The sequence below is a fragment of the Anser anser genome, assembly GCF_964211835.1.
Source record: "Anser anser genome assembly, chromosome: 3".
Lineage (NCBI taxonomy): Eukaryota > Metazoa > Chordata > Aves > Anseriformes > Anatidae > Anser > Anser anser.
In genome coordinates this window covers 50,160,855-50,187,915 of record NC_139722.1, presented here as the reverse complement: position 1 = coordinate 50,187,915, position 27,061 = coordinate 50,160,855, and the positions used below count along the sequence as shown (strand labels likewise).

General features: G+C 37.3%; 1 protein-coding gene across 11 annotated transcripts in view; it reads left to right on the top strand.

The window, feature by feature from the left end:
• Window positions 1-27,061, top strand: part of WASF1 (WASP family member 1) — an 85,932-nt gene that overhangs the window by 46,924 nt on the left and 11,947 nt on the right. For 9 of the 11 annotated variants that reach the window (XM_083832521.1, XM_083832524.1, XM_083832522.1 and 6 more), the window contains 2 exons: window positions 10,427-10,587; window positions 22,444-22,578. In XM_083832521.1, coding sequence (XP_083688647.1) covers window positions 10,455-10,587; window positions 22,444-22,578 — 268 coding nt within the window. In that variant the 5' untranslated portion in view covers window positions 10,427-10,454. Of the gene's footprint in view, window positions 1-6,863; window positions 7,244-10,426; window positions 10,588-20,100; window positions 20,165-22,443; window positions 22,579-27,061 lie in introns of those variants that run through there. The other 2 variants (XM_083832529.1, XM_083832523.1) reach the window with 2 other exon arrangements.

Genomic DNA, 27,061 nt, shown 5'->3' with positions numbered 1-27,061 from the left:
TATTTACCAGTTGCAGCCTGGTACCAAAGGAATAATTATTTCCGAATGGCTCTGCCTTGGGGGGGTTGTCCTCTCGCGCCAGCAGGAAAGGGAAGGCTTTGGTCACCGGGGGCGAGCGCTCGGTTTCCTCCGTAGCGCCAATGCTGTTGTTAAGGCAAGGCTGCGCGCCTTGAATCCTAATGCATCCGTGCGAGGGCTGGTTTGTCTCAGGGCCCGTGGGGGCTGCCCACGGGGCCACAGCCGCTGTCTGTGAGGTGGGCTCCGCTCCCCTGCCCCACAGGGCTGCGAGGTGCTGTGCCGCTGAGGAGCCGGGCCCAAGTGGGCGCTGCTTGTCCACCCGGTGCCGAACAGCTCCGGGTACGTCCCGTAGCGGCTATGAAGTTCGGGTACCAGCTCCTTAAATATTTATCACAAAATGTCGTCCCTTCGAAAGCAGTATGAGCAGATTGGCTTTCACGTTGATTTGGGAAAATTAAGTTATAAAACTGACACCTGTGTTCATAGTAGGTGTTATCCTGAGCTGGTGAGAAAGGTAACTGTGAATATGTTAAATATACCACCTTTCTACAGTTTTTCTTGAAAACGTATCTTAAGATAGATATGCTGAAACCATGGAAGCTATGCTTTTAGTTCTGGCATTAAGGTTCGGGTTTTAAATTAACACTGGATTAGCGATTTGTCTCTGTCAAGACTATAAAGAGCTTTTGTTGCAATCCATCACAGGGCTTTTGTGCTATACACCATGCGTAGAAGCTGTTAACAGGAAGACGAGATTAATGCCGAGAGAAAAAATGTCATCAGATAAAACGCAGGTCTCAAAAAGCAATTTCAAATCACAGAGTATGTTATGCATTAATACAGTTTTAGCGTTTGGGGAATGGAGGAAAAGTTGTAATCAAAAATTAATTTGGGCATTCTTGGCTGTACCTAAATTAGAACCCGGGATACTTCCAAAATTGTTTTTAATCAAATGACCTGACAGAAGCTCACTAGGAGAAAAATTAATGAGTTCAGGGTAATCTGAATTATATTTAGTAATGCTGATAGCAAATTTTGCAGCTCTTTTTTTCAAATCTTGCATGTAATAATTTGAAAGATTACTATTTAGAGTTAGCAGCATGTGTGTATGCATATATATAATGCAAATACATCTTTAATTGTGCATATACTTTATATTTTTAAAATTAATTGTACAAAAAGCTTAATAGAAGTACAAGTGTAGGGAGTCTATTTTTTGCCTTGATTAATATCCTAACAATAAAATGCAATATGGTTCCCCATGACTTCAATATTTCTGCATTAATATATAGACACACACAGTGGATTTCATTAATCTTTTTTTTTCAGTAGTAAGATATCATTAGAGCTTGCGCCTGCTTGGGGACAATCCTTCTCTTCTCATCTGTGAACTATTCACAAGGTTGGTTTTGTGAGTCTTCACTGTAGGTTAATACTGTAGTTTCAATATTGGAAGGTATTTTTAAAGGTTTTATTTGAAAGATACTTGGAAGTAGAATTGTAAGTGAAAAACAAATAACCAATCCGTTCCACTCTAACACCCGGAAATCTTTATTTTTATTGTTTTTTTTTTAATGTACTTAGGCATTTTTTAATTTGTGTGTTCTGTTTTTTATGTTATTTGTATATATTAGAAGTAAGTTGTTACACTAAAGAAAAGTACACTTTTGATTTTCATTTTTGCTTAAAATATTTAATGTAAAGCAAATTTACAAATGTTTCTTGCTGTACACCTGCTAAAAAATGTCACATCTAACTTAGTATACTGAATTTTGTCTATGAGTGAGAAATGCAACTGGCTTAGTGCCTCATAACCCCCAGCAGCCCTATGCTTCAGGGTAGTAAGTGTTGAACTTGATACTTTTGCAATAGCATTTAATTTTAATAGTTTCTTTATTAAGATGAGCAAAAATGTTTTTGCAATTATTAGCAAGAGACATCAAATAAATGTGCTCTTATGGTGCGCTTTTTTTGGTACTTTTACTGTGAATTGTTAGGTTTAATATAATCAAATTACATTTGAAAAACATTTACCATAGGAAAATGGATACTTCTGGTGGTGGAAAACATGATGAAAGCAACATGGTTAAAAACAATCAATGCCTAACAAATTGACTAATCAGTAGGTACTTATTATATTACAGAACAGAAAATCAGAGGTGAAGGCAAAAGAAAAAGTTTCAGTTATGTGAAATCATGCCAAGTTTAGCTTTGTAGAAAGAAGCTATCTTGAAAAAGCCACAGTTTGGAAACTGCTGTGCTCTGAATTGTTTGTGTTTGAATTAAACTGCATTAATACAAATTCTGCTTAACAAAAGGAAGAAATTTGCAAAATTGGCATGCCTGTTGTATTTTGCACCTGTGTTAGGAAAAAGCAGCACATGTTGAGCTGAATAGTCTCTCCTTGTATTTAGGATACCTTAGGTTTTTGGTCTTTACAGATGGTCAGAGCAAAGTCTTCCATTAGAGCTTGAGGGGAGGAGAGAAATGTCTGAAAGGGATGGTAACTGCTGGTGTCGCCAGTGTTATTGAGACAATTGTGGCCAGTGACAGCCTAGCCAAAGCACACGTGGGAAGAATTGCAGACAAGTGCAAGAAGCCCCCCTCCCCTCCATTGCATATGTTCAGTCCTGTGGTTGGGCCCAGCCCAGCCTTGAGGATGCCCAAACCCATCCAATGGGTTGTAGCTGGATTTGAGCTTTACAGATCTTACCCAACAAAAGTGGATGTGGTGTGGGAGTCCTAAGGGACTTTTTCTCCAGGATTCATTCAGTAGAAATGTTTTGCTGCTTGATGTTGTGCTTTGTTTTGTGACACGTGGCTGGTTGACTTGACCCAAACTGCAGCATTTCGCTCCCTGAAAATGCACCTTCCCCTCCTCTAAAACTTGAGGTAGCCAGAGAAGTTCTGAGGTGGTATGTCTGCTTCCTCCCCTGGAAGCTTACTGCTGTTTCTATTAATGAAGTTGCACTTGCCATATCAGCAGTGGTACTGTACTGTTACAAGTGATGTCGTATTTTCCAGTGTTATTTACTCCAGGACTTATTGCCATCACTGGAGTTATCTCAGAGACAGTAACTCTTTAAGACTTTTTGAAAAACAAATTTATCACATATAAAAGCTCTCAAGTCAACATACAAATAACTCCATTTGTTCTCACCCATAGCTTCCCCAAATCGCCTTCATTTTTGATAAATTATTTCATGGTAGTCACAACCAATAGACCTGAAAATACTATTTTTTCTGGTATAAAAAATTATTGCCATTTTCTTTCATTTGTCTAGCTGAGTAAAGGTGAAACTTGTAAATTTTGGCAAGCAAGTGGATATAGCTGTGGTTTGTGTCTATAATCAAAGCCATAACTTTCAATATTTTTTCATGTGCTTTAAAGATGAGTATATATATGTCTGTGTTCAGGTGTGCAAGCATGCATGAGAAAGATTGCGGTCTTATGATACACACCTGGGAGAAAATTGGCTGGGTGGTAGCAGCTGAAAAGTCACATTTAAGCACTCTATGATTATGCCCTAGATATTTAGTAGAACTCAAGTCCTACCCATTTTTGTGACTGCATTGTCAGTTTCTCCTTATCTCATGTGAAAGATGTACTGAGGTGGTTAAAGATTGTTCTATATGAAGAAAACAGTAATTGTCACAGACACATTAATTAAACAGTACAAAAGTCAGTTAGTATTAGAGAATAAAAATTGCAAATGAATTTTAAAATACATTTTATATTTTTATGAGTTAGGTTTGTTTCTTTACAGTCCATTCTTTATTATTTTGCAAATCAAATACTTTCCTATACAACATTACTGAGAGAGTTCAGTGGCCCATAAACATACTAATCCAGCCCTGCACAATCTTACCTTCAATACAGCAACAGACTATTAAGGGAACAGTTTGAAAGTCTTTTACTGGTATTAGTTCAGGAACAGTATCATTTATATTTACGACTACAAATAAAATAAGAAGTATATTATTAATGATTCTCTGTGTTGTTTTTTTTGTTTGTTTTTTTGTTTGTTTTTTTTTTTTTAAAGAAGATCCACTTATTTTATATACCCTGTGTAGTCACTGCACTTTACATTGACCAAATGTGAGCCAACCATTTTGAACAATCTTGTACTGGAGGTATTAGGATGCAGAATGAATTGTTTACATTTACTCATTTGTGTAAACAGCAGTGATGTCAACTTTGCTTTCTAGTAATGTATTTTCCATTTATTTTCTTTGGTGCTGATTTTCAGTTACAATAAAGTCATCTTTTCCTAGTCATCTGCAGTTAAAAGTCTTTTTGAGAGCAAGTTGTAGGTGAGTGAGATTTGAGGGAAGAGTTCCAAAGAGAAGTCTTTCATTCTGGGACATGGCTCATTGTAGAAAGGTTGCAAAACTGTAGTTTTAACAGGTTCCTGTTAAATCGTCAAGTTAAGTTGTCAGTTGTCGTCAGTTCCAAGACGTAATCCGTAAGAGACATGGATTACCTTTGGAGTTTTAATATCATGTAATTGTTTGGGCAGTAGCACGTAATGGCCTACTTTATTGCAGGACCCCATACTGCTGGCATTGGTTCTTCTCAGGATGTTACCTGGATGAATGAAGTCTTTGTACATCTGCCTTTCTGTAATAGCGGTGTATATTATAAGATCTTCATCTTTTTTTTTCTTTTTTTTTTTTTTCTCTGCAAGTAATATAACAGGATATGTGGTAGTATAATTAAAACTTCGACAGACAAGAGAATGAGCTTGATTTGTTTAACTGGTACAGTCTTGATACTTTACCAGATTAATTAACACATTTGCAGTTCATTTTGGTGTTCGTTGGTTTTCTTGATATTCGTTATTAGAATGTCTGAGGTTAGTACACCCAAACTACTGTGTTACGGGCAGTGAGATATATTCAGGCCAAAATTGTGATGAAATCTTAGAGCTGATTTGTATGAGGTGTTGTAATTTTTTTTACTAGTATGTGGAATGATGTTAAGAGACCAAATTCAAGGAAAACCACGTGTCTGAAGAAGGTAATTGAAGATTAAAGTATATGTCATAAGCGAAGATAGAGGAATTTGATGATAATTAAAGGCTGCTTGATTAACATTTAAAAAATGGGTTTTCAGTTAATGCAAATCCAGTGGTAGCTGAGGATGTTATTGGTACTTGTATGTAAGAGAATTATTTTTGCAGAAACTTAGTTTTGGAAATTCTGGTGATAAAGTTGACAGAACTTTGTATTAAATCAAAGATTTTTCATGTAAGAAGTATGAAGATTATTAGCTACTTTCATTCTGTCCCAAAGTCTGTTTAGCATAGATACAGTTAGTTACGTGATTATAAAGGCAAATATAAAAGCTACTGCATACTTTATTTCTGCTTCTAAGGGGGAGGTGGGGAAGGGAAGTGTTAAATTGGTTATTACTTTTCAGACTGTGATCTATTATGCCAGCAGCTAGAATGTGATCCATTAAATGAGGCATATGAAAGGCATTGCTGTTGTACATTGCTAGAGAAATTACAAGTATGGTAATACTCAGCCATAAAGATACATTATAAAAATGGTTGGAATTAAATTTAAACCCATTAAAGCAAGGACATTGCGGTGCTGCATTATTGATTTACATATAGATGAATGTCTTTCATTAATGCTAAGAAACTAAACTAAGTTTAGTATCGACAAAGTGTAACCTAATCAGAAGTAAACTTTCATTTAAAAGATGCTGTGGCTGTGAAATTTTATTAGTCTTCTGAAAGTAAAACTGAAGTATGGTTTCACTACCAGTTACAGTGTTGGGCAGATTAGTTTTCACCACTTTGATGGTGTGCTTTCCTACTTATGTAAGTGTTACTTGTGAGAAGACCTGAGTTGCCGTTGTGACAATTGACATTTTCAGCTTCTCGCAAGCTTCTAGTAATCCGACATTTCTCCATGCACCTTGCACTTCTGAGATACTTCTCCAGGACGGCGTTAAGGGGCAGTGACAGCAGTGTCCGACACCTGTGCTGCCCACGGTGCTCTCAGCAGTAGCGGTGGCAGGGTGATCGTCACACGCGGCGTCACGGCCAGTGCTTCAAGGACACGAAACAGCTTGCCTTTTGAAAAGAAGGGTTTTCTTCAAATCTTATTAAGACTGATCTTCTAAGAAGGTATTAATTGCCTTTCATTACTGCCGTTGCTTTGCAGTTCTGTAAGCCATAGGCAACAGGAGCATTCTACCAACTTGTAAAAATCAAGTATCAAAGCATGATAGATAAACAAAACACATGGGTGCCAAGTACGTACGCACACTCAGTGCTCAGTGCTCGTACTCTGCTCGTTTGTCCTCTCAGCAGGGTGGAGTGGACTGTGCCAGCTGTTGTACAAGTGTTGGAGTAGCAGAGAGCATTATAAAGAAGATAAGAGTTGGCTTCTCAAGTGGAGTCAGAGTGCTTCAAAGGATGCATAGGAAGTGAGGGAGAAGAGTTTTCAATAGTGGCTCTGCGAAAGAGATCCGTCTCTCTTTGTAAAGATGTGTTTCCCAGTTAAGATCCCTTTAGAGTAGGGCATTTGCAGTTTATCGAGTGTAAACTAGTGCCGCTGCTTAAGAGTTGCCCGGAGATTTGTAGGGGAGAGCGGGGAGGAGGGAACTGTGTCCCTGCCCTGGAGGTGTCACCTGGCAGGTAGGGCGAGAACCGCGCCTCTCGGGGGTGTCGGGTCACCTTTCTCGCGGCGAGGGATGCTCTCATGCACCGGCACGCTTCTCCCTCTCCTCTGTTTGGTCAAGGTTATCAACAGTTCCCCGGGCTTAATTGAGAGCAACACGCTAACAAGATGTTATGATCTGAGAAGGATTTTTTTCCTTTGCAGCTAGAGTGGCTTGGGTAACGTATGGTTTCGGAGCAGAGGGGAAGGGTTGCAATTTTTGCTGTTCACCTAGAGGATATATCGGGTTGTGACGTTCCTTATTTTTTATTTTTTCCTCTTTCACAGCTCTAAAGCTGCACGATACATTCAGGGATTTCAGAATTTGTCAGCTTTCTTGATAAGATCTATGTTAGGAAAGCCATCTTTTATAGGAGAACAAACATTGCTTGGGTGCAGTAAAGTTCTGTTTGCTGTCCCACACCTGTTTCGCGAGCGAGGGCACCCAGTGCTGGGATCACTAAATACGACTGGGGAGGAATCATCGAGACCTGCTAGTGGTTGCCACAAACTGCGAAGACTATGTGGTCTGCTGACAAATTCCCGACAGGTACTTCTGCTGTATACAGCTCCTGTAACAATGGGTTCCACAACTTATTAAACATCGTGTGAAATGCGTTTCCCTTTGAAGCATGTTTGAGTGATATTTTCCTTGCTGCCTCCTTGTTCTTGTTTCTGTGGGAAATGGGGAAATATTCTCTGTTCAGTTTTTGTGTAGTTTCCAAACATGATGCATAATTTGTAAGGTGTCATTTATCTTCTGGCATTTATTTCCTTTCCAAGTTTATTCATGCTTAAAACTCTACCTTATACCATACTTTCTGTTCCCTGTGGTACCTCTTCTTTTTCCTCTATATCTTTGGGTAGAACAACCCAAACTGCATTAGTCAGATATTACTAGAAAATTATATTTGTGGTTTGGGGAGGAAAAAAGGGCGGAGTGGATTTTCTGAAAAGTCTAGAGAGGTCAAAAAATTCTGTTGTCCTAAGTGGACTTTTATTCAGGTTCGGAGTTGTACGTTTTGAGATCCAGGGAGTTCTGGCCAAATCTTTGCTTATCCAGCCTTTTTATGCCCATTGGAGAAAACGTAGGCCAGTATTGTGTCTTTTCAGCTATTTTGTCAAATATCCTGTCCTAGAGGCAAATGAGGCAGGTAAGGGGTACTACACAAATGCTGTTACTTAAAATCTATCTAGCAGTGGGCTAAAATTTCTTTAAGATTTTGTTATTGCTATTACACACAGTTTTATAGAGAATCTGTCACTTAAGCATCTGAAACTTAATGATCTGTACATGCTATAAACTGGGCAAGTTTTTTCATGCAGGATATAAAATCAAGGGGGAGAGCAATATTATCACTTAGTATTGACTCGATTAAGTAACTCAAGAAAAAGGGCACTAACCATCATCTTTTTATTCTTAATGATATTTTTTTATAACCCATATCTGTATTAGATAGAAATAAAAACTATTTCAGTTTCTTTTTTTTTATGTGGATTTTTACTTTTTTTAAGTTTCTTTTCATATGTGTTTGGTCCTCTCTTTTAAATACTTACCTTCTTTGTCAGTACCATTAAAGTAATAATCAAGGAAGAGCTTAAGTCTGGAATTAATATTTAATTGTTTCTGTAGAACATTGCTCACATGTCATTTGTTGTGTTACTTTTACAGTGACAGAATAGTTCCTTTATTTTCTGTTGGGGAACTGCGGTAACAAACCAGGGTTGTTCACGTGCTTGTTGCTCCTATGGGCTTGCATGCTCCTAAGACTGCAGAAGCTCTGCTGGTGGGGTCCTGCTTGATCTGCCTTGCTTCGTGCTCCCCCTCTGTGGTGTACACAAGTACAGAGTCTCCCTTGTCACTGTCAACGCTTTCTCAATGCCTCTGTCTGAGACAGTGTTCATGTTTGCACTTTTTTTTTTCATTTAGCTCGTATATAACAGCTGGCATTTTGGTATTTAGGCATTTATGTACTAGAAAGACTTGGGATATTCCTGGAAAATAAAAATCTGATCCTGTAATTTACCCCTGCCCTATGCACGCTTTCATGTATTTAAACTTTTAATATTGAGAAACTAAATTCCAAAATCTTCAGAGCTGTATCATCTTAAGCAGTGACTACAGAAATTATTGTATTTGTTTTTAATCAGGAGTAAAATATTTTTGTCTTCTGAAGAAAGTAAGGGGAGTAGACATGTTATTGAAAGGCACTGAATGATGTCTAGTCAGATCCTGGAAGCCCAGGGGAGTTTCTCAAGTAGAATTAAAGATCCTTCCTGGGTTCCTCAGGTACAAATGCAGCCTTCAGAGAAAGAATAGCCTCCCAGAAAGAACAGCAAGGAGAAATCTAAGCAGTCTGCAAGGGGAAGGTGCCCCGTTACCATCTTCATTGACTCTTAATTCACCGTTGCTTTCTAGGTCAGCAGAATTTCAGCTCTACTACCACTGGCCTTATGGGATTCTTACTCCTCCCCCCAAAAAATCTCCATTATGAGGAGTAAAGATACCCATGGCTGAATATATACTATAGGGAAAATGCGTTTTGTGGCGCAGCCTGAAGATGCAGCTGCATCCTGGGAACATCTGGGGCTGAAGCTTCAAAGCAGAGGACAGACGAAGCTTTGCCAGACTGTCCTACGGAGGGATTCAGGCTGCAGGGAGCATTGTGGAAAACACGTCTGCCTTGCTGTCTTGAGACAGAACAATCTCTTCCACAGTGGGAAGAGAGGCTAAATTGTCCCAAGTATAGCTGTTCTGGATATCAAGTAGAGGTTTTCTGTTGGTCATTCAGGGTTTTACATGCCAGAAAACATAAAACGTACAGCATTCTAGGAAATCCATTTTTAATGAAGAAAAATTTTAGTAAATGAACTTAAAAAGCAGCATTAATAAGACAAGATGGTACTGTGGATACATCTTCCCCACTGGGAAACTCCTTCCAGTCGGTGCCGTGGGTGCAGAAAATCGCAAGTCTGGGATTCACAGCCTGAGATGATTCTTACACTGTCTGCAGAGCTAGTGAAGGCTTTTGATTAATGTAACATATGTGGATTTGAAAAGGTGTGGAGGGGTAGGATTTCTGCGTCGTGGAGGACTTTGTACTATAAATTTACTGAGGAGACTTTTGTATTTGCAAGAGGCATCCCTAGCTCAGCTAAATTTGTTGCCAGTAGCAGTGCAGGTGGAAGGGAAATCTCCTCTCTTTTCTTACCTTGGTTAGGTATGATTTGTAAGTGATGTTTAGACAAGAGGATGATTCCTGCTAGTAATATAACGTTACTGTTATATATACTGTTACTATAACATTATTATTATATGTTGTTAATGGATGGATCGTATGGGCCTTTCAGGTGGAATAGGAAACTACTTTGACCACATAATAAAGGGAATTTGTTGCTGGACTTTGCTTGGCCTGAATAAGGAAGCAGTCCATCAAGAAGGAAATAATTTTATGTTATATTGAGAAGATTTTTTTGGGAGGGGGGCTGGGGAAGCATGAATTGTTTTTGTCACTTCACTGGCATCTGACTCGGGTAAAGGTTTAAAGGTAGAGAATGAAATAGTCTTTCATTGGGCAAAGAAGACAAGATTTATGTATTTACCGAGCAATGAATTCCGTCAGTACTGTGGAGGTATTTTTATCTTGCTAGGATTAGTCAATTTAACTTAGACATAATCGGAATTTAAAATATAATTTAACTTATTACAGTATTTTGTCTCCTTTCTTTACAGGTTTTCTGGTCCACTGATACATTTCAAAATGCCGCTGGTAAAAAGAAACATAGACCCCAGGCATCTGTGCCACACAGCTCTGCCCCGAGGTATCAAGAATGAGTTGGAATGTGTCACCAATATCTCCTTGGCAAATATAATCAGACAGCTGAGTAGCCTAAGTAAGTACTTTGTCCTAATGGCTGTATTTAGAACTGATACATTTTACATTCGCTGTTTCTGTGATTGAAGTAGGAACACCTTTTCACATTCTCAGAAAATTGTGGCTGAGCCTTCAATCTACTCCTTTTCTGACTAGTGACTAGCATCAATTTCTGTGAAAGTAAGCTTAGGCTTCAAACTGAATTTTACCAGTAGCACATCTCGAAACTGTTCAGCTGTATATTTCTGCTACCAGTGGAACATGTCAGAATAGGATATCTGGTAGCTAATAAAATCGGTAATTGCTAACCTTAGAGCAATTTTTGAGTAAGGAATATGACATAATGGGGAATATATATCACTGAATTGTTTTAATTCTCTTAACTTAAACCCTTCATCCTGTGGTGGTCATTAAGATTAAAAGTGTTGTTTGTTTTTTGTTTTTTTTTTAAATAATAAATCCAGAAATGTAGTTGTTACATTTCAAACATTTTCAAACATTGTTACATTTCAGACAGTTAAAGATTTTTCTTCCTTCTCCTATCTATCAACAGTTTTTCCCTTGGTGCATTTTAAAGGAGTGAATATTTCACAAGCTCTAGAATTCTGAAGGAGTTTTTCTGCAAAAGCTGGCTTCTGTTGTTTTTGTTTGTTTGTTTGCTTGTTTGTTTTTCTTCAAGTTACAGCAACTTTAAAAAGTTGTCAGATGCACCAGCATGGTAGTATTTTGAATTTCCAATACTGCGGTTGTTTTTTAACCACTAGGATACTAGTATTTTCCAGACTACCAGCACATTAAATATTAAAATGTGCATGCATATAAATCCAGAAAGTGAAAAGCCTTTCAGCTCCTCAGTATCTTAGGACCATAGGTGATGCAGCCTAGTTTGTTAATTAGATTGATTTAGTTATTGGTTTGAGGGTATACTGTACGGTGCTGTGTTTTGGCAGCCTTTCAAAGCTGTTAGTGTCTTCAACCTAGTAGCACCCTAATTGAGGACACTGAATTATGCAATTGAGACAGGAAAGCTTACAGCACATAAATATGAACATTATTAATATAGATGCTGCAAAAGCAAGGAAAATAATTTAACTGTTTAAATTCTTTTCAGCAAACCAAGAACATATAGGGTTAGGATGCAATAGATGATCAGCATCTGAGGTCTTAACCAATCTTCAGTTTTAAAGAACACGAACTTCGAACCCAACAGCATGGTGTCAGTGCTTATTTTTTTGAGATTCAGCAGTATTTGCTGTGTTTTCTTGATTATACCTACCTCATGCCTGACGTTGTTTCTACAACTGTTCAGGAAGAGTGCAGGATGAATAGAATAGAATAGTTTTAGGTGGAAGGGACCTTCACAGATCATCGAGTCCAACTGTCAGACTATTTCGGGGTAGACTAGAAGTTAAAACATATCAATAGGAGTGTTACCTAAATGCCTCTTAGACACAGGCAGGCGTGGGGCATCAACCACCTCTCTAGGAAGCCTGTTCTAGTGTCTTAACTACCCTCTTGGTAAAGAAGTTGTTTGTAATGTCTAGTCTGAACCTCCCTTGGCACAGCTTTGAGCCGTTCCCACGTGTCTTGTTACTGGATACCAGGGAGAAAAGATGAGCACCTCCCTCTCCATCTCCCCCCCTCAGGAAGATGTGGAGAGCAATGAGGTCATGCCTCAACCTCCTTTTCTCCAAGCTTAACAAACCCACCGTCCTCAGCTGCTCCTCACAGGATGCAATATCAGAGCAGGAAGAACTCAATTAAGGGATAAAACTAAGTACGAAAGAATACCTGTTGAATGGTCCTGCATTTGTTGTATGGCTTGCCTAATGTATTGCACCGATAGAGAGACACTTTCAAGGAAATGTAACAGTAATTATGTAAACTCCTCTTCTGTAAGAGGAGTGTGGTACTACATGAACTGTGCATACACAGTGATGAGCCCTAAATTAGCTGTTTTCACATGGGAGGAGTTTCTGTCATGAGCTTGTGACTCAGTAGTGGTCAGGAAGGCACAAAATGTTGGAGATAACAAGGAAGGAAAAAAAGGAGAGAAAAGGTACCAGTTTACTCTGCAGCAGCAAGCACAGAATAGGTCACTCAGAGCTGTTTTTTTAATAAGTAAAACACTGATGAGCAGAACCTGTTACTTCAGTCTTTTGTTCTTCTTTTCAAAACAGCATCATGGTGTTGGCAGTCTTCTATGGACAGTGCTTATACCAACTGAATTCATAGAATCATAGAATCATAGAATATCCTGAGTTGGAAGGGACCCTTAAGGATCATCAAGTCCAACTCTTGATACCGCACAGGTCTACCCAAAAGTTCAGACCATGTGACTAAGTGCACAGTCCAATCTCTTCTTAAATTCAGACAGGCTCGTTATTACTAGTTATTACTAAATAACTATTGTTCCTTTTCGGAATTTAATACAATCAACTGATTTAGTTTTTCAATCTGTATGTATTTGTTTTATACGGTGTATTTTTAACAAAAACATTCTTATCTGCAATTAAATAGAAAGCGTTTTGCAAATTAGTCTTTATTTCTCAGCAATACCGATGATTGCTCTATAAAAACAGAGGTCTTGTTATAAAGACATGAGTACCTTTTGAAAGTATTCTGATCTAGAATTGTGGGTTTTTTTTTTTGTTTTTTTTTTTTCCTTTCTGTTTGGAAATCTGTAGGAATACAGATTTGAAAAGATTCGGGAGTTCTTCTGGCACAGGAATGTTGTCTCCTGCATGCTTGAACCCAAATAACCAGTCTGCACCTCGTGTTTCACTGTTACCAGTATTCAGGGAAGCCTGCTGACATGCAGATAAATTTTAGTAGTCATCTGTGAGTCATAGCCAGCAGGCATAGCTTTGCAGCAGTCCCCTGGCAACCAGCTTCTCTGCAGTCCTTCCCTTCTTGTTTTCTGTGACTAAATGGTTATGCTCGAGAATCAGCCTTCAAGTTGTAGACAGGGCTAGATTTCTCTCCGAGAGCTGAAACTTAGTGTTCTGGTAGGGCTTAATTTCCTTCAAACTAAAGCTGCTTTTGCTTCTGACAGTAAAGTTATGCAAATTGAAATGAATGTTCTTTAACCTGATTAACACTCTCTCATTTCTGCCTGTAAGATTTTTCTGTTACCAGCCCTCAAATAGAGGATTAATCTCCTGCCATTATGACTCTCGAGACCAAGCATTCTTTTAACCTTTCTTCTGATAATGATATGGACAAATAGCAGTATGATGAAATTAGAGCTTCCGGTACTTCAAATGATACTGAAAAACATTATTTAGAAAAGCTTAGTGTAGAGTTTTATCATGTACGCAGTTAGATCTCCATTCTTGGAGCTCTTCATAATAATTCGATGGGATTAATCCAGCAACTGGATCTAACTGGACGTGCTTTGAGCCGGGTGTTGGACCAGCTGACCTCTAGTGGTCCCTTACCACTTCAGCCATTCTGTGGTCTTGGATGCTATGTGCAAGCAGAGCATACCTGCAGAAACAGTACCTATAAAGTGACAGGAATTCTGTGGGTTTTTAATGTTTTAATATAAAATGAAAAGAGCTTTACATCGGTCTGTCAGCAATAGTTGCTATGTGTCTTCATACAAATTCTTATTCTTTTCCTAGTTTATTTGATGTGTTGCTTTTAATTGTTCAAGCTGAAAAAAAAAAACATTGACCTTTAAAAGAAATAGAGATGAAAGGACAGAAATACTTATATCTACTTTGAGTGATAGGCCTTGCCTTTCTCTCTGGAACATGAAAACATATCGGTCTGTCTTTATGCTACATACAAAATTGCCAGTAATTTTTTTCCCCGTCTATTCCCAGCTTTCTCTAGCTTGATAAAAGGACCTGTTTTCTGACAGCTTTTCTTAGCACTGTGGCAACAGAAACTCTCTGGACAGCAGCAGTAACTGTCTATTTTGTAGCCATTTTTCCCTTTCTTTCTTGCTTTCTGATTGTACCTGCTTTACATAAGTGCTTACCTATTTTTTCAGCAATGTCGCAGATGCATTTTTACTCCAGTACTGCCTGTGTTGGTTTGTGTTAGTGTATGTCAGGCTATAGCATCCTCCATCATATATGAAACCTGACTGATAGCACTGTGCAGCTGTGCCATTGTTAGAAGATGGATAAATAGTTCTTTTGTCTGGGGGCAACCTCCTTCTTTGTTCACAGCTATCAACCAATCTTGTTTTTCCTTTTATTCAGCTGTTCCTTGTAGACGAAATCTATCTCATAAGAAACCTAACTGATGGTGCTTGTTCTTGTTCCCAGTCTCTGACACTCCTGTATGAGGAGGAGAAAATTTCTCCTTTTGAGTATTTTTTCTGTATATATGTTCCTTTTATGAATATTTATATTGCAAGCATTCAGACCAGAGCTTCTATTGGATTGTAGCAAGATGTCAGTTCCCTTTTTTTTCTTCTACATTTGTATAAAGAAAGAGGATGCTGAATAACAGTGTTTGCTAAGCTGAAGTGCACTTAATGTTAGTGAAAATAATTTTCAATTAACATTGAACCTCAGTAACCTTTTCTCTCTTCCTTTCTTTTCTTGGTACTATTTCCTAGTTTCACCTTGTTGTCCTAGTTAGTTATCTTTTCCTCACACCTTATTTGTAAGTTTTCAGGAGTAAAATGCTTACTTTTGAACATACTATTTATTCCCCCTTTTTTCCTGCTCCAACTCTTAAGTTTTGTTCCTTATTTTTTGCTTACCATGCCACTCCCTAGAGGGTTTTAAACACTGCTGGTCTTGTGAGAGACATTTTCTCACTTCAGAAAACCTTCAATTTGCCAAAGCTTTATGTTGTTCAATAAATGGGAAATGTTTCTGTAGAAATACTTACCATCAAGGTGTCTGGACTGCAACGAATCTTTAGAACCAAGCCTCTTCATCTCAAGACCAGCCTCCCTCTCACCGTTATGTCTGGACACCATCTTCACATAGTGAGCCTCCCCCCACATGTTGCACGATGAGAAGTAGGTCTCTCCAGACCTGCAGCTAGGACTTCAGTCGGTATTTCAGAACCAGCAGAATCCTTACAGCAGGTTCCTGCTGTGGGAATCCTCCTTCTCGCTGTGCTTGCAAGAATATTCAGCGTTCTCTGTGAATTTTCTTCATTAGTCACCCCTCTTTCTTTGTTTTACTATGATTACCAGGGAATGCTAGAGAAAATGTTCTTATGCAGATGGTATTAAGGGAACTGGTGGGCTCAAAAACTGAAGGCTTACAGTGCTTTTCAGAGATCTCCATCCTCTCAAAGACTCCTGTCTGATTTCTTGATGGTGTCTCTCCAGTAGTAGCAGCATCAGCAATACGATGCTGATTCATCTCCATTTCAAATGATAATGAGGGAGTGAGCAAATGGTCAATAATTTCTCATTGAAAACAGCTGTGTTAGAAATCAGAGTAGTGTGAAGTCCTACAAGTCATTAATTTCTTGCCTACATAGAGCACTGAAGGAAGCGTAAGACTTCCCTGTGAACGGATTATTAAGACTGGTGCCTTCAACATCAGGTTCAGCTCCCAGCAGTCTCTTTCCCACATTTCTGAGCACTGCAGAATGATAAGCTCAGCTAGTTTACTTGATGGTATCCTTGGTGGGAGATGGGAAATGGTATCTCAGACCTCTATGACTGAAGGTTTTTGAAGGATGCCTTTTTCTGCTTGAATGTCAACAAGAAGCATAAGACCTGCTCCAGAGTTGGCCTTTACCCGAGTTTTTGATATCCTGGTCAGGTTGTCTGGTAAATGCCTGGTTCATCTTTGCTGGCTAAAGGAACCGGGTTGTCTCTTCAATAGTACGATTGTACAGTTACAATCCTCACCGCCGGTCCTTACGGATTGCTCTTACGTCTTCATAATGATAGGTTCCTAATTAGCATACATGAACTATATTTAGTTACGTGATTTTCCAGAGCTTGCTCATCCACAGCCACTAAAGGTTTCAAGGATCTACCAAGGATCTTATCTCCAAGCCTGGAAGACAGTTCAGTCTTTTAACTTTAGTCCATCTCCTAGCCACAGAGCAGCCTCACTGAACAGTGAGGTTGAAATAATCCAATGAGAATCAAGCCCAGGGTTTTCAGTGAAACTCTGATATACCTTGCCTTTTTGCTAAAGCATTTAATTAAATGAAATTAATGTAGTGAAGATGAGAAGCTGAATCAACAGGCAACGGATATATTAAGTTATATGTCAAAATTAACTGAGGATGAAAAAATATGTTAATAGAAAGAATAGCTTTCTTGTTTTTCTGCATAAAGGGACCCTGGTTATATATTCACACTGGCTTATGTGGTAATTAATTATCCTGAAAGATTATTTTCTAATATATATGCTATATAATGTAGGAAGAAACTGTTCAGTAGCTAGTAGTGTAATTTTGCATAGTGTAGAATATTGGGAAAAGAATGAAGTAGGACATAAGGTGGGTTTTACTGCTGCCTTTGTTCTATGCTTCTCTTTTTACAAAATGTACTGAACAAAAATATTGTTTCGTATGAGAGTGGAATTGAAATAATAGAAATCAAGGAATGATAGCATGTAAGTGGGTAACAGACCCAATGGTTAGCTTATTCTTTCTGATATTTTATGAATTTCTACAGCTGTTTCAAAAGTCAAATTACCAAACCTATATTTTTAAACTGTAATAATATTTTGAGGTTTTTATATTTTAATATATTAACATATTTAGCATTTATTATGGTAAGTACATTATACATTGTTAAATATGTCAAAACATTAAATGCATATTAAATATTGTATATATTATATGTGCATTTTATAAACGTGTATCAATATTTTTAATGATAGGTGGATTAGATTTTGCTTGTGTACATGTTAATTTTCTGTCCCTACGCTGAGTTCCAGATGAAGATTGATGAAGAAGTTAAGGCTAAATTAATTAAGAGTAATATTTTTGGCAACACTTAACAGTTGTCTTGGTTTTGTTTGTCCCACTCGATGCATCTCACATTGGCCTGAGATTTACTGGTCATCTTTTTGAATTTGCAAATTGATGGTGTTTTATGGCATTGAGCACTTCAAATGATCAGTTTATTTATTCAGATAGTTACTTAAAATTTAGACCATAGTTCCTAAAGGCTGCTGATAGCATAACAGATCTGAGGGTTGCTGTTTCAGCTTTAGGTGCAGTCAAAGGGCTTGGAACTCTTTACTGTCCTTTTGCATTTTTAAAGAAAAGAAAAGGCTTCTTCCATCAGGATTCAGGTCCCACTCCTTGTCTGAGAGCCTGTAACTTCATCTGATGGTAACTGATCTGGTGTTGTAAAATGATTTATTTAAACACCCATTCCTTAAGTTTTGCTAATGGACACAGCATAGAGAATGCAGTAATTGAGGTGAATTTAAGGACTGGAGTTTTGAGAGGGACTGCTAAGTTGTACCCAATCTTGCAGTGTATATGTGTGGTTCCAGGAATTCATACAACTCAATGTGTTAAGACTTACAAGGCCTCTCTTCTGCCGCACTTCAGTTAGTTTCAAATAGGGTTCAAAACACTGTGTAGGGTTCAAAACACTGTGTAGGGATTGTAGTTGATTTCAGTTCACCTGATACATTCCGAGTCCTGAGAACAGTACAAAAATGGTGTTTCTTATACCTTAGTATCCCTACCTGTTACTGTATTGGATAGTTAGAGATTATTAATTTGTGCACAGAAGTCAGTGCTGGACAAACGTTTAATAAATTTTAGGCAAAAACTAGGTGATAAAAAATAAATGAGGAAAAAACGGTGAAAGATTGATAACTGTAAAACTGATCCATAGCTTTTTCAGATTTTATAAGCCATTGTATGCTAAATTGCCATGGTAATGAACAGAAATTGATGATACATGTTTTGGTGTGTTTAGTTTAAAAAAAATGAGGAAGGCAGTAAGCGCTATTATTTTTATTCTATTTTCACCTAATAGCTACTAGCTAGTATTCCATTTTTAGCTTGTAGGTGTTTTAAATGTCAGGAGAAGAATTGTCCAAAAAAGGCTATCACGCATACGTTCTTAGGGGCAGGACTATTTGTCACTTCCAGGACATTTTATTTGGCTGTCACAAAAAAGGACATTGACACCAGAGGGAGCTGCATCCTGGTGTCAGTTTCTTACTGAAAGTTACCATGAATAGAGCTCTTTGAGACAAGAAGTTGCAAAAAGAATGAGCTGATAAATGCATTCCTGAATTTAAAATAAATGCTTATGTGTCCTCTTATTTAAATGAAAAGAACTTTGTGATCTGCTGATAAAAGACAGAATGATGGACTGAGAAGGACAACTGGTAATATTTGAGGGAATGTGGCTTGCCTTTTGAAAATGGCAAATTTAGGTATATTTCTGGTCAATTAAGCAAGTTTTGCAAATACAATAAGATTTTTACAGATGTCGAAATAAATGCCAATATAGTCTTCTGCAAATAAATTAATAGGTAAACAAATCACTGATCTTTTTAATCTGGTATTATGTTTCCAGCTATGACCAAAATCCTAAGGCATTATTATTTTAATTGTTGTGGTCATCTGTCATTCTCTTTATTGTACTGTGTGAAACACGAGTAGAGTTTTTGATCAGTCTCATAATGATGGAAGTGATCTGCACTGCTGATAATACTTTGGTAATTACTCATTTTACGTAATGACATTAATCTTGATTCTTACCATTCTAACCTATTTACCTATACATTAACTGGAATGTGAGCAACTGTGTTTATTAAATACTGAGCATCCTACCAATGAGTTTGGAATGTTTCGTTTTTTTTTTTTTACTCTAAGTTTTTGTTGTAAGTTATGTGAGTTTTTGTGACACTTTGGCTTGTTCACTGTTTTCGCCTGTCATCATCTCTTTTGTAAATCATTCAGAATTGAAGATATGTTCATATGGAATACACACAAAGACATCAAAATAAACAAATACTGGATTAAAAGTCTTGTATACATACATTCATGCATAGTATTCATTTGAATGGAAGTTATACATTTCACTAAAAGCAAACGTTTTGTTTGGCTTGAAAACTCATTTAGTTCAATATGCTTCAAGCGAAAAACAAAGAAGACTGCCAACAGGCATGTAGGTAGAGACAACATTATGGTTGCATACCACTTCAAACACGACAGGTTGTTTTTAATGTATTTCCCATTCGAGGATTAATGTTCATAAGCACAGGCAAATTATTCTGTGCAATGTGTTTGTGGCTGTATGCAAAATAATAAAAAGATTTTGAGACAGATTATTTGCAATTGGAGCTCATTAATGAGGTAGATGAATTGTAAGCCTGATTAAATGATATAGATAAAACAAACTAGCCTTCAAATACATCTATATGTGAAATTTTATGCTTGATTTTAATTTGTATGTCTCTGAATATTACATGAGTTGTCTAATTAAATTGAATAATTAGAATATATCTGAATATGTTATCAGAAAGATTAAATCTGTTTATAGTAAATGTATATTAAAAATTTAGTAATCTTGCTCTTAGTGGATCTCATTTTTAAGTAATTTCTCTTGCTTCAGATACAGGTTAAAGAACATAAACTTTTCAGAGTTTCAAGACGTATATTAGAAAGTCTTGTGTTAGGTGAGTTGCCAGCTAAATAGACTTTATTAACTTTCCATCTCTTTTACTGTGGCCTAGTCGTCAGACATACGGTTCTAAGACCGGCTATACCTTTTATCTGCTTCTCACTGTGGCTAGTAACAGATGCCTCAAGAAGAATAAGAGCAAGATAAGCATGTATGATACTTTGCTCCTACTAATCTCTCAGCCTTCAACTGCTTACAGTTTGGAAGCCTCTTCAACCAGCTAGATTTCTATGTGTTTGCTAATGCTGTGTTTCTTTTCCATGCCTTGGTATCACTGCCAAACTTTAATCTTTTTTTAGGTCATCTACAGTTATCTAGAACAGCATAGATCCCAGTACAGAAATCTATGAAGCCTTCCCTTTCTCAACTGTGAAGACCAGTTATTTACTCCTATCCTCTGTTTTATACCTTTTGAGGAATTATTATCTGTGCCATGTCTCTTACTTTTTATGCCGTGGCTGTTAAGCTTTCCTAAAAAGCTTTGGCTAGGGACTTTCAAAACTCTTGGAAATCTAACTAGATCATTGCACTCCATCTGTGTGCTTGTAAACCTGCAGAGGCTTACCTTTACAAAAGCTGCATTGACTCTTCTCAAGTCATCCAGGTGGCTGTTAATTCAATTCTTCATAATGATTTATACTAATTTGTTCGGATATCAGGTTTACAGGCCTGAAGCTCTCAAGATACTCCATGAAAAAATTACTGAAACTTAATGTTGTGCTTGCCACCTTCCAGTGTGTATTAAGGAGATTTACAAATAGTTACTGTTCGTTTTGTCAATTTATTTTCTTTACTTTTTATGTAGTCACTTCATTTTCTTTGACAAGTCTCCCACAAAGAAGAGTTCTGGCATGAGGATCTCTACAGTTCCTTTCCCACACCAGTAGAAGGTGTGAAGTTAGCTCGTCTCCAGTGATCTTGTCTTCTCTGAGTGCTCCTCTTATACCTTCATTATCAGTTGGCTCTACAGACTCCTTTGCATCCTTTGCAGGCTTTCTTGTTCCTCATGTGTTTGAAGGAATATTTATTAGTAGTTTGCTAGTTGTTCCTCAGGCTAGTTTTTTTTTTTTTTCTTCTCATTTAATATGCCGCAATTTGCGATGTTTTCTATTTTCTTCATTTGTACATGTCTTCTAATTTCTCCCTTTATATTCTGTTGTGTTTATTTGTGCTGTTTTTTATTGCCATTACCTAAGTCTTAATAAATGGTCGTGTACTGGCCTTGTACCCATCACGTGGTATCCTTAGTTTCCACACTACCTGTAGGGATTTAATTTTTGTCCTTTTGATGTCTTTAAGTGTCCTCATTTTTATGTATACTTCCAGAGTTATTGTGCAATGAAGGCAGAGATTTCATAAATAGCTTTTCCTGCTGTACTTGTGAGAACTTGTGTGCAGACCAGGTAGTTAGAAATTTGTGAGATTTATACTTCCAAAACCAACGTAAGTGCACAAACAGCACACGAATTACATATGTACAGCATGATAGAACATTTTAAAAGCTATCACATGTTGTTTCAATAATGTGGATACAGATTTTGATAGCCTGGTGCATTTTCAGTGGCTTTGTCAGACTAATCAAGCTGAGTTCAGGGTGCATTAGAAGCACTCTGTAGAGCATTCCATCTGTAGAAGAAAAATCATTACTGAGCCTTTTCTCATGACATGATACCTGAATCTCCTGGTCTGTTGGGCTAAATTTGTGATGTGCATCAAAGTGAACAAAGGAGACTATTTTTTTTCAGTATAAATTAGTCAGTTACTAGAATTTTAACCCTTCAAAGTAGAAGTCATTCTTTTAATGAGTATTTTTGAATAGGCTGGTTTTAAGTAACCTAGATGTAGACGTCTGCTCTTTCATTTTTGAAAGGTGTTTTGAACTGTAGGAATGGAAGCTGTATGCCATTTTGAGAAATGCTGAGATAAATTTCACTTGGAAAGATCAGTTAATGCTCATACAGATGCTATAGGTTGTCCTTTTATACATATCCAAGAAACTAATAGTCTAGTTCTTTGGGTATCGGCATAGTTCAGTCAGTTTTACCCAACTGTATGTCTGTTCTGTGAAGTATAAAATGTCATTTATGATAAATAAATTATAAATTAAATATTTAACTTTTATTTATTCTTCTGAAGCATTCTTAAATACCTTAGTAAGTACAGATTGTTACTGCTGATACTCACGCACCTTAGCTTTACTTATTTAAGGAGAATAATTATCAGAACTCTTTCTAAAAGCAAACTCATCCTGTGGTATTTTCCCCCCTATTTTAGGTAAATATGCTGAAGATATATTTGGTGAACTTTTCAACGAAGCACACAGTTTCTCATTTAGAGTCAACTCCCTACAAGAACGTGTGGATCGCCTATCTGTCAGTGTTACGCAACTTGATCCAAAGGAAGAAGAACGTAAGTTAATGTCTGCATTGAAGATTTCTTATTTCGTCCCCCTAAAATCACTGATACGTGAAATAGAAATAAGAATAGCTTAAATTATATTTATATGAACACAGAGCAGAGCATCATGAAAGTGAGGTTCATTTCTGTTTCTGCTACTGGCTGTTTTTATAGCCTTGAGCAGCTTTCTGAGCTCAAAATTTTCATGGTTACTGAACACTACTGTTGCCAACAACTTTACATAAAAATTGCTATAGGAGTTTGTGTCTCTTCAGTAGTATTATGTATTAGTGTTAGTAATATTAATAAATTGCGATATTATGGGAATTCCTGGGAATGCATCCTTATTCTTTTCCTTAGTAACTTTCCTACTCATTCCCATGGGATGTAACCATTTGTCCAGATAGGGTTTTTGCACTTAACTTGATACCATCTTATATTTTGTATGAACTTGTATAGCTCCATTTATGATGCTATATACTCCCTTGGATTCTTCCTAAATAGCTTTCAGTAATATAAAGATTGGTAGCATTGAGAAAACAAGTACTTCTAACAGTCAATAGGATATGGCTAGTGCTTATAAAATAGAATTTTTATGGGATTGAAATGATGCATGGACTTTGGGATTATTATAAGAACAATGACCAGCTAATATGCAAACATCATGACACTTTTTTGTCTTCCTTGGATATCTGCTGGTTACAGGTGAAACTATGAAAGTTCCTGTAACCCCAGTTTTAGGGTATTCTAGACTATGTGGCTAAGACCTGGAAAGTCGAGCAACATCCCGTCATGAAAAATAACTTCAGATTGCTTGTGGGACCCAATTTTAAAGTATAGAAAGCTGTTTCAGTTCCAAATGTCTAGGTATGATGGTGGCATGTCATACAGGAACAACAAAGCATCAAGCCAGGAGCATGTTCTCAGGCTGTTTTGTTACCTATGTTGCAATTTCACTATTAGAAAAATCAAGCTAAGGAAGTTTAGATTCTGTACATTGTGTGACAATTATTTCAGAGCAGGTTTTGAAAGACAGCTGTTCACAGCTTGTGGCAGATTTTCCAGAAAACCATGACTCGCCTAGGGGAATTCTTACATTAATGGGATTTTCCAAGTCTCTTGACAACTGAGCATAAATCATACACATACACCTCTTTTTCCAATAAAATACCATGTTTACTATGATCGGATAATGACACAAATCTGTTAGTGTACAGTAACAAATTGTCAGCCATTGTAATCTTGTAACAGCTGCAAGACTCTAGAGTATTGATGTCATTTCCACGTTTACCCTAGAGAACTTTGTTACTCTTTTAGATCAGAGTGGGATTTATGGTGATATGGCACATCTGGCATGGCAACCATTCACATTCCAGGAAAATAAAGAGACCGTCATACAGAAATGTCTTAAGGATGTTACAGGATAGTGAGATGGAAATTTGTACTTTACAGTGTAAGTGGCCTTTGACAAGTGTGGTTATAGGTTTCAGAACTACATATTCATACCTATTTGATGTTAAAGAATTGCCAGAAATATTTTTAAATAGTCTGTAGTACCAAATGCACCAGATCAATAACTTGTCACAGAACTGCATATGTATTTGCTAAGCTGCATATGTAAGAAAAGAGACTGAATAAAGGAAACGAAGCTACAAAGAGGTCTACTTGATCGAGTCCAGAGCAGCTAATAGTGACATGAATCTGATACCCTGGATTTGTCTCTCATTCCATAAAAGAGATAGAATTGTACATTCTAAGATTCTGTGAAAAGAACAATGACTGCTAGTACTTCCGAGGAACACATACAGTCCTCAGCGTCAGGAGCTATTAAATGACTGCTTTTATTAACTAAGAATATCCAGTCCTTGAGCCAGTCCTTGAGCCATCCCCAGCGTTCCTTATTCACAAAAGTCTGTCCAGAATGAGTCACCAGACGAGAGCAAAAGAGATGAGAGGAAACCTGGCATTCTAGTTCTGTAAAGATCAGGGATCAGGAAACCTTTTCACCTTCAGTATCCTCTTTGGGGCTTGAAATTTAGTAGTTTATCACAAATGATCTTGTTTTAGTCTTGGTCATAGCTAAAATAGCTGGAAACTTGTAATGCATGAAGGTTTGCAGAAGACATTTGGATTTACCTTTCTTACCTTTCCTAACCCAGTCAAGGATTAAGCAAATTTCAGTACTTCTATTCAGCTAACAGCATGTGCAAAATGGGCTATGCTTGCAAAATGAGTCTCATTTGATAGTTCTTTGCCAACAGGCAGTAATAAAAGATGTAATGTGTTCCTTTGGGCCCAATGCTATTACACAAGAGGAAAAAAATTAAGATTCATTTAAAGCTAAGCAGCACGAGCAAAACCAGCACAAGTCAGATTCACTGAACAAGGTTCAGATACTTGACAAAGTGTTTCTGGTAGAGTCAAAGTAGAAAAAAGCTCTAGAATTTTTGAGTAGTCCGAGTGTTTTCTCATCATTTGGAATTATTACAGTATCTGAAAGAATAAAACCAAATGAAACCAAGGTTAAGACTGTGTACTGAAGAACTTGACTCCTGGCATACAATCCTTCTGTCATGGAAGAATTGCTTGGCAGCTACGAAGTAGCTGTGGTCTGTGTACTTAGGAAAATGGGAGACTCGGTTAACTTTCAAATCAGTGTTGTCAGCCCATTGTGAGACTCGGGGCAAAGGATAGTAAATCCCATTGTAGAGGCAGCTCACTCACCATCTCTAGCCTCCTGAAGAGGAATTTGGTGAATTGCATATAAATGTCATAAAAGTTCAGAAGAGGGAGCACATGAAAATTGGGTCAAGAGCTCTACATATAACATATTAACGTGGAGAATAACACTGTTGTCAATTAATTCATAAACAAATTTACCACCAAAGTCAACTAAAGAAAAAGACGGTTCAATTAAGCTGTGTAGTAGGACCCTTTTCTTGGCACTTCTCCGTGCAACTGAATGTTGGATTTGAGCACGTGTCCCTCTCAAAGATCCTGTCAGATGGCTGAGCTCCAGCTGCTTTCTTTTGCTTCTCTGCTTTTTCTTCCGGTTTTCTTAGCCCTTGATTCAATTTGGGGGTTATTTAGTAAGTAAATCAGTTCTAAATTTGTGTGTCCAAGGCTCAATGGAGCAGTGTCAAAGCCATGATATTGCATAATTTGGTCTTTGTATATAAAGAGGGATGTGGACAAAATGTCATTTGTTGAATAATGTAGCGGCTTTGTTGAGACCCACCAGCAGATTCGCTGCTTGATGCAGCTGGGTGATTCAGTTCCCTCACGTGCTGCTCTGGGCTTCTTAGTGCCACGTGCTGCATTTAAAGCAACTTCTTAGTCCTCCTACAACGATTGCTCTAGCATTTGTCTCTTTGTTTACCTGTAGTAGTTAAGCTACATAAATTCCCTATCCAAAAAGTGCTTGAGCTGCTGTTGTTTTTACGAGTATGATAGAACATTTGAATTGCTTGTCTTGGGGACAAGCCCATAGGAAAGTAGTTTCTATCCTGGAGAAGCAATCTCTCAGCTTAGCAAGTATTAGACCTGCAGTGACTAGTCAGAAGTATTCTGATGGGCGAGAAACCTGGTAGGTGTGAGGTTCTAGGCTTTGGTGAAGTTGAATCGTTATATATAATATATATATTTATTTATTTATATTTATATATTTTTTTGAATCGTTATATATAATACATATATATATATATGAAGTGGAAATCAGACTTCAGGATTAGACTGTCTTCAGGAAGTGAATCACACAAATCTTTAATGAAAATTTTCAGGAGAAAAAAACAAACATCAACAACAACAAAAAACACAAGAACACCTACCCCCATTAATTACTTTTAATTGGGTTCTTAAGACCATGATGTCCATTAGATATTTACATTGTCATTCTTCCATGCACTTTTCAAATCACTGGTAAATTTTTGAACAGAGGAAGGGAATTGTAGGCAACTGAATCCATTGATTTGTATATAATTTCTCATAGTCGTTCAGTTCTGCAAGGAGATATAGCTGTGACATTCAAAAGGTCATGGTCTTAAAGTTTTCAGGATGAAATTCTGCAAAAAGTGTAGAGAGAGCTCTAAAAGGAACATATATTATTTTGTGTATTGGATTGAGTTTAAATGAATAAAACATCTGGTGTCTTTAACATTTTTTTTTCTTATGGTGAGATAAAATGTAATATTTAATATCTTTGAAATGTAAAAGTAGCTACTTTCTGTCAGTACGCAGATGTGCTCTGTACCTAACTTCTGCTACAAATTGGGGATTGCATTTTAATGATACTAAGAGGAGAGAAATCTGAAGAGAGGCTTAATGGGAGGTAAAGCATTATTAAAAGCCATATCAGTAGTACATATTCATATTTCATTGTAGTTCAGCCCAGAAGAAAGCTTTTTATTGTGTATTATTCAAGTGTAATTTAAATACCTGGTTTTTTTCTAGTTTGCTTTTGTTTATGAATAAAAATGGACTTAAATCTTTTTCAAAA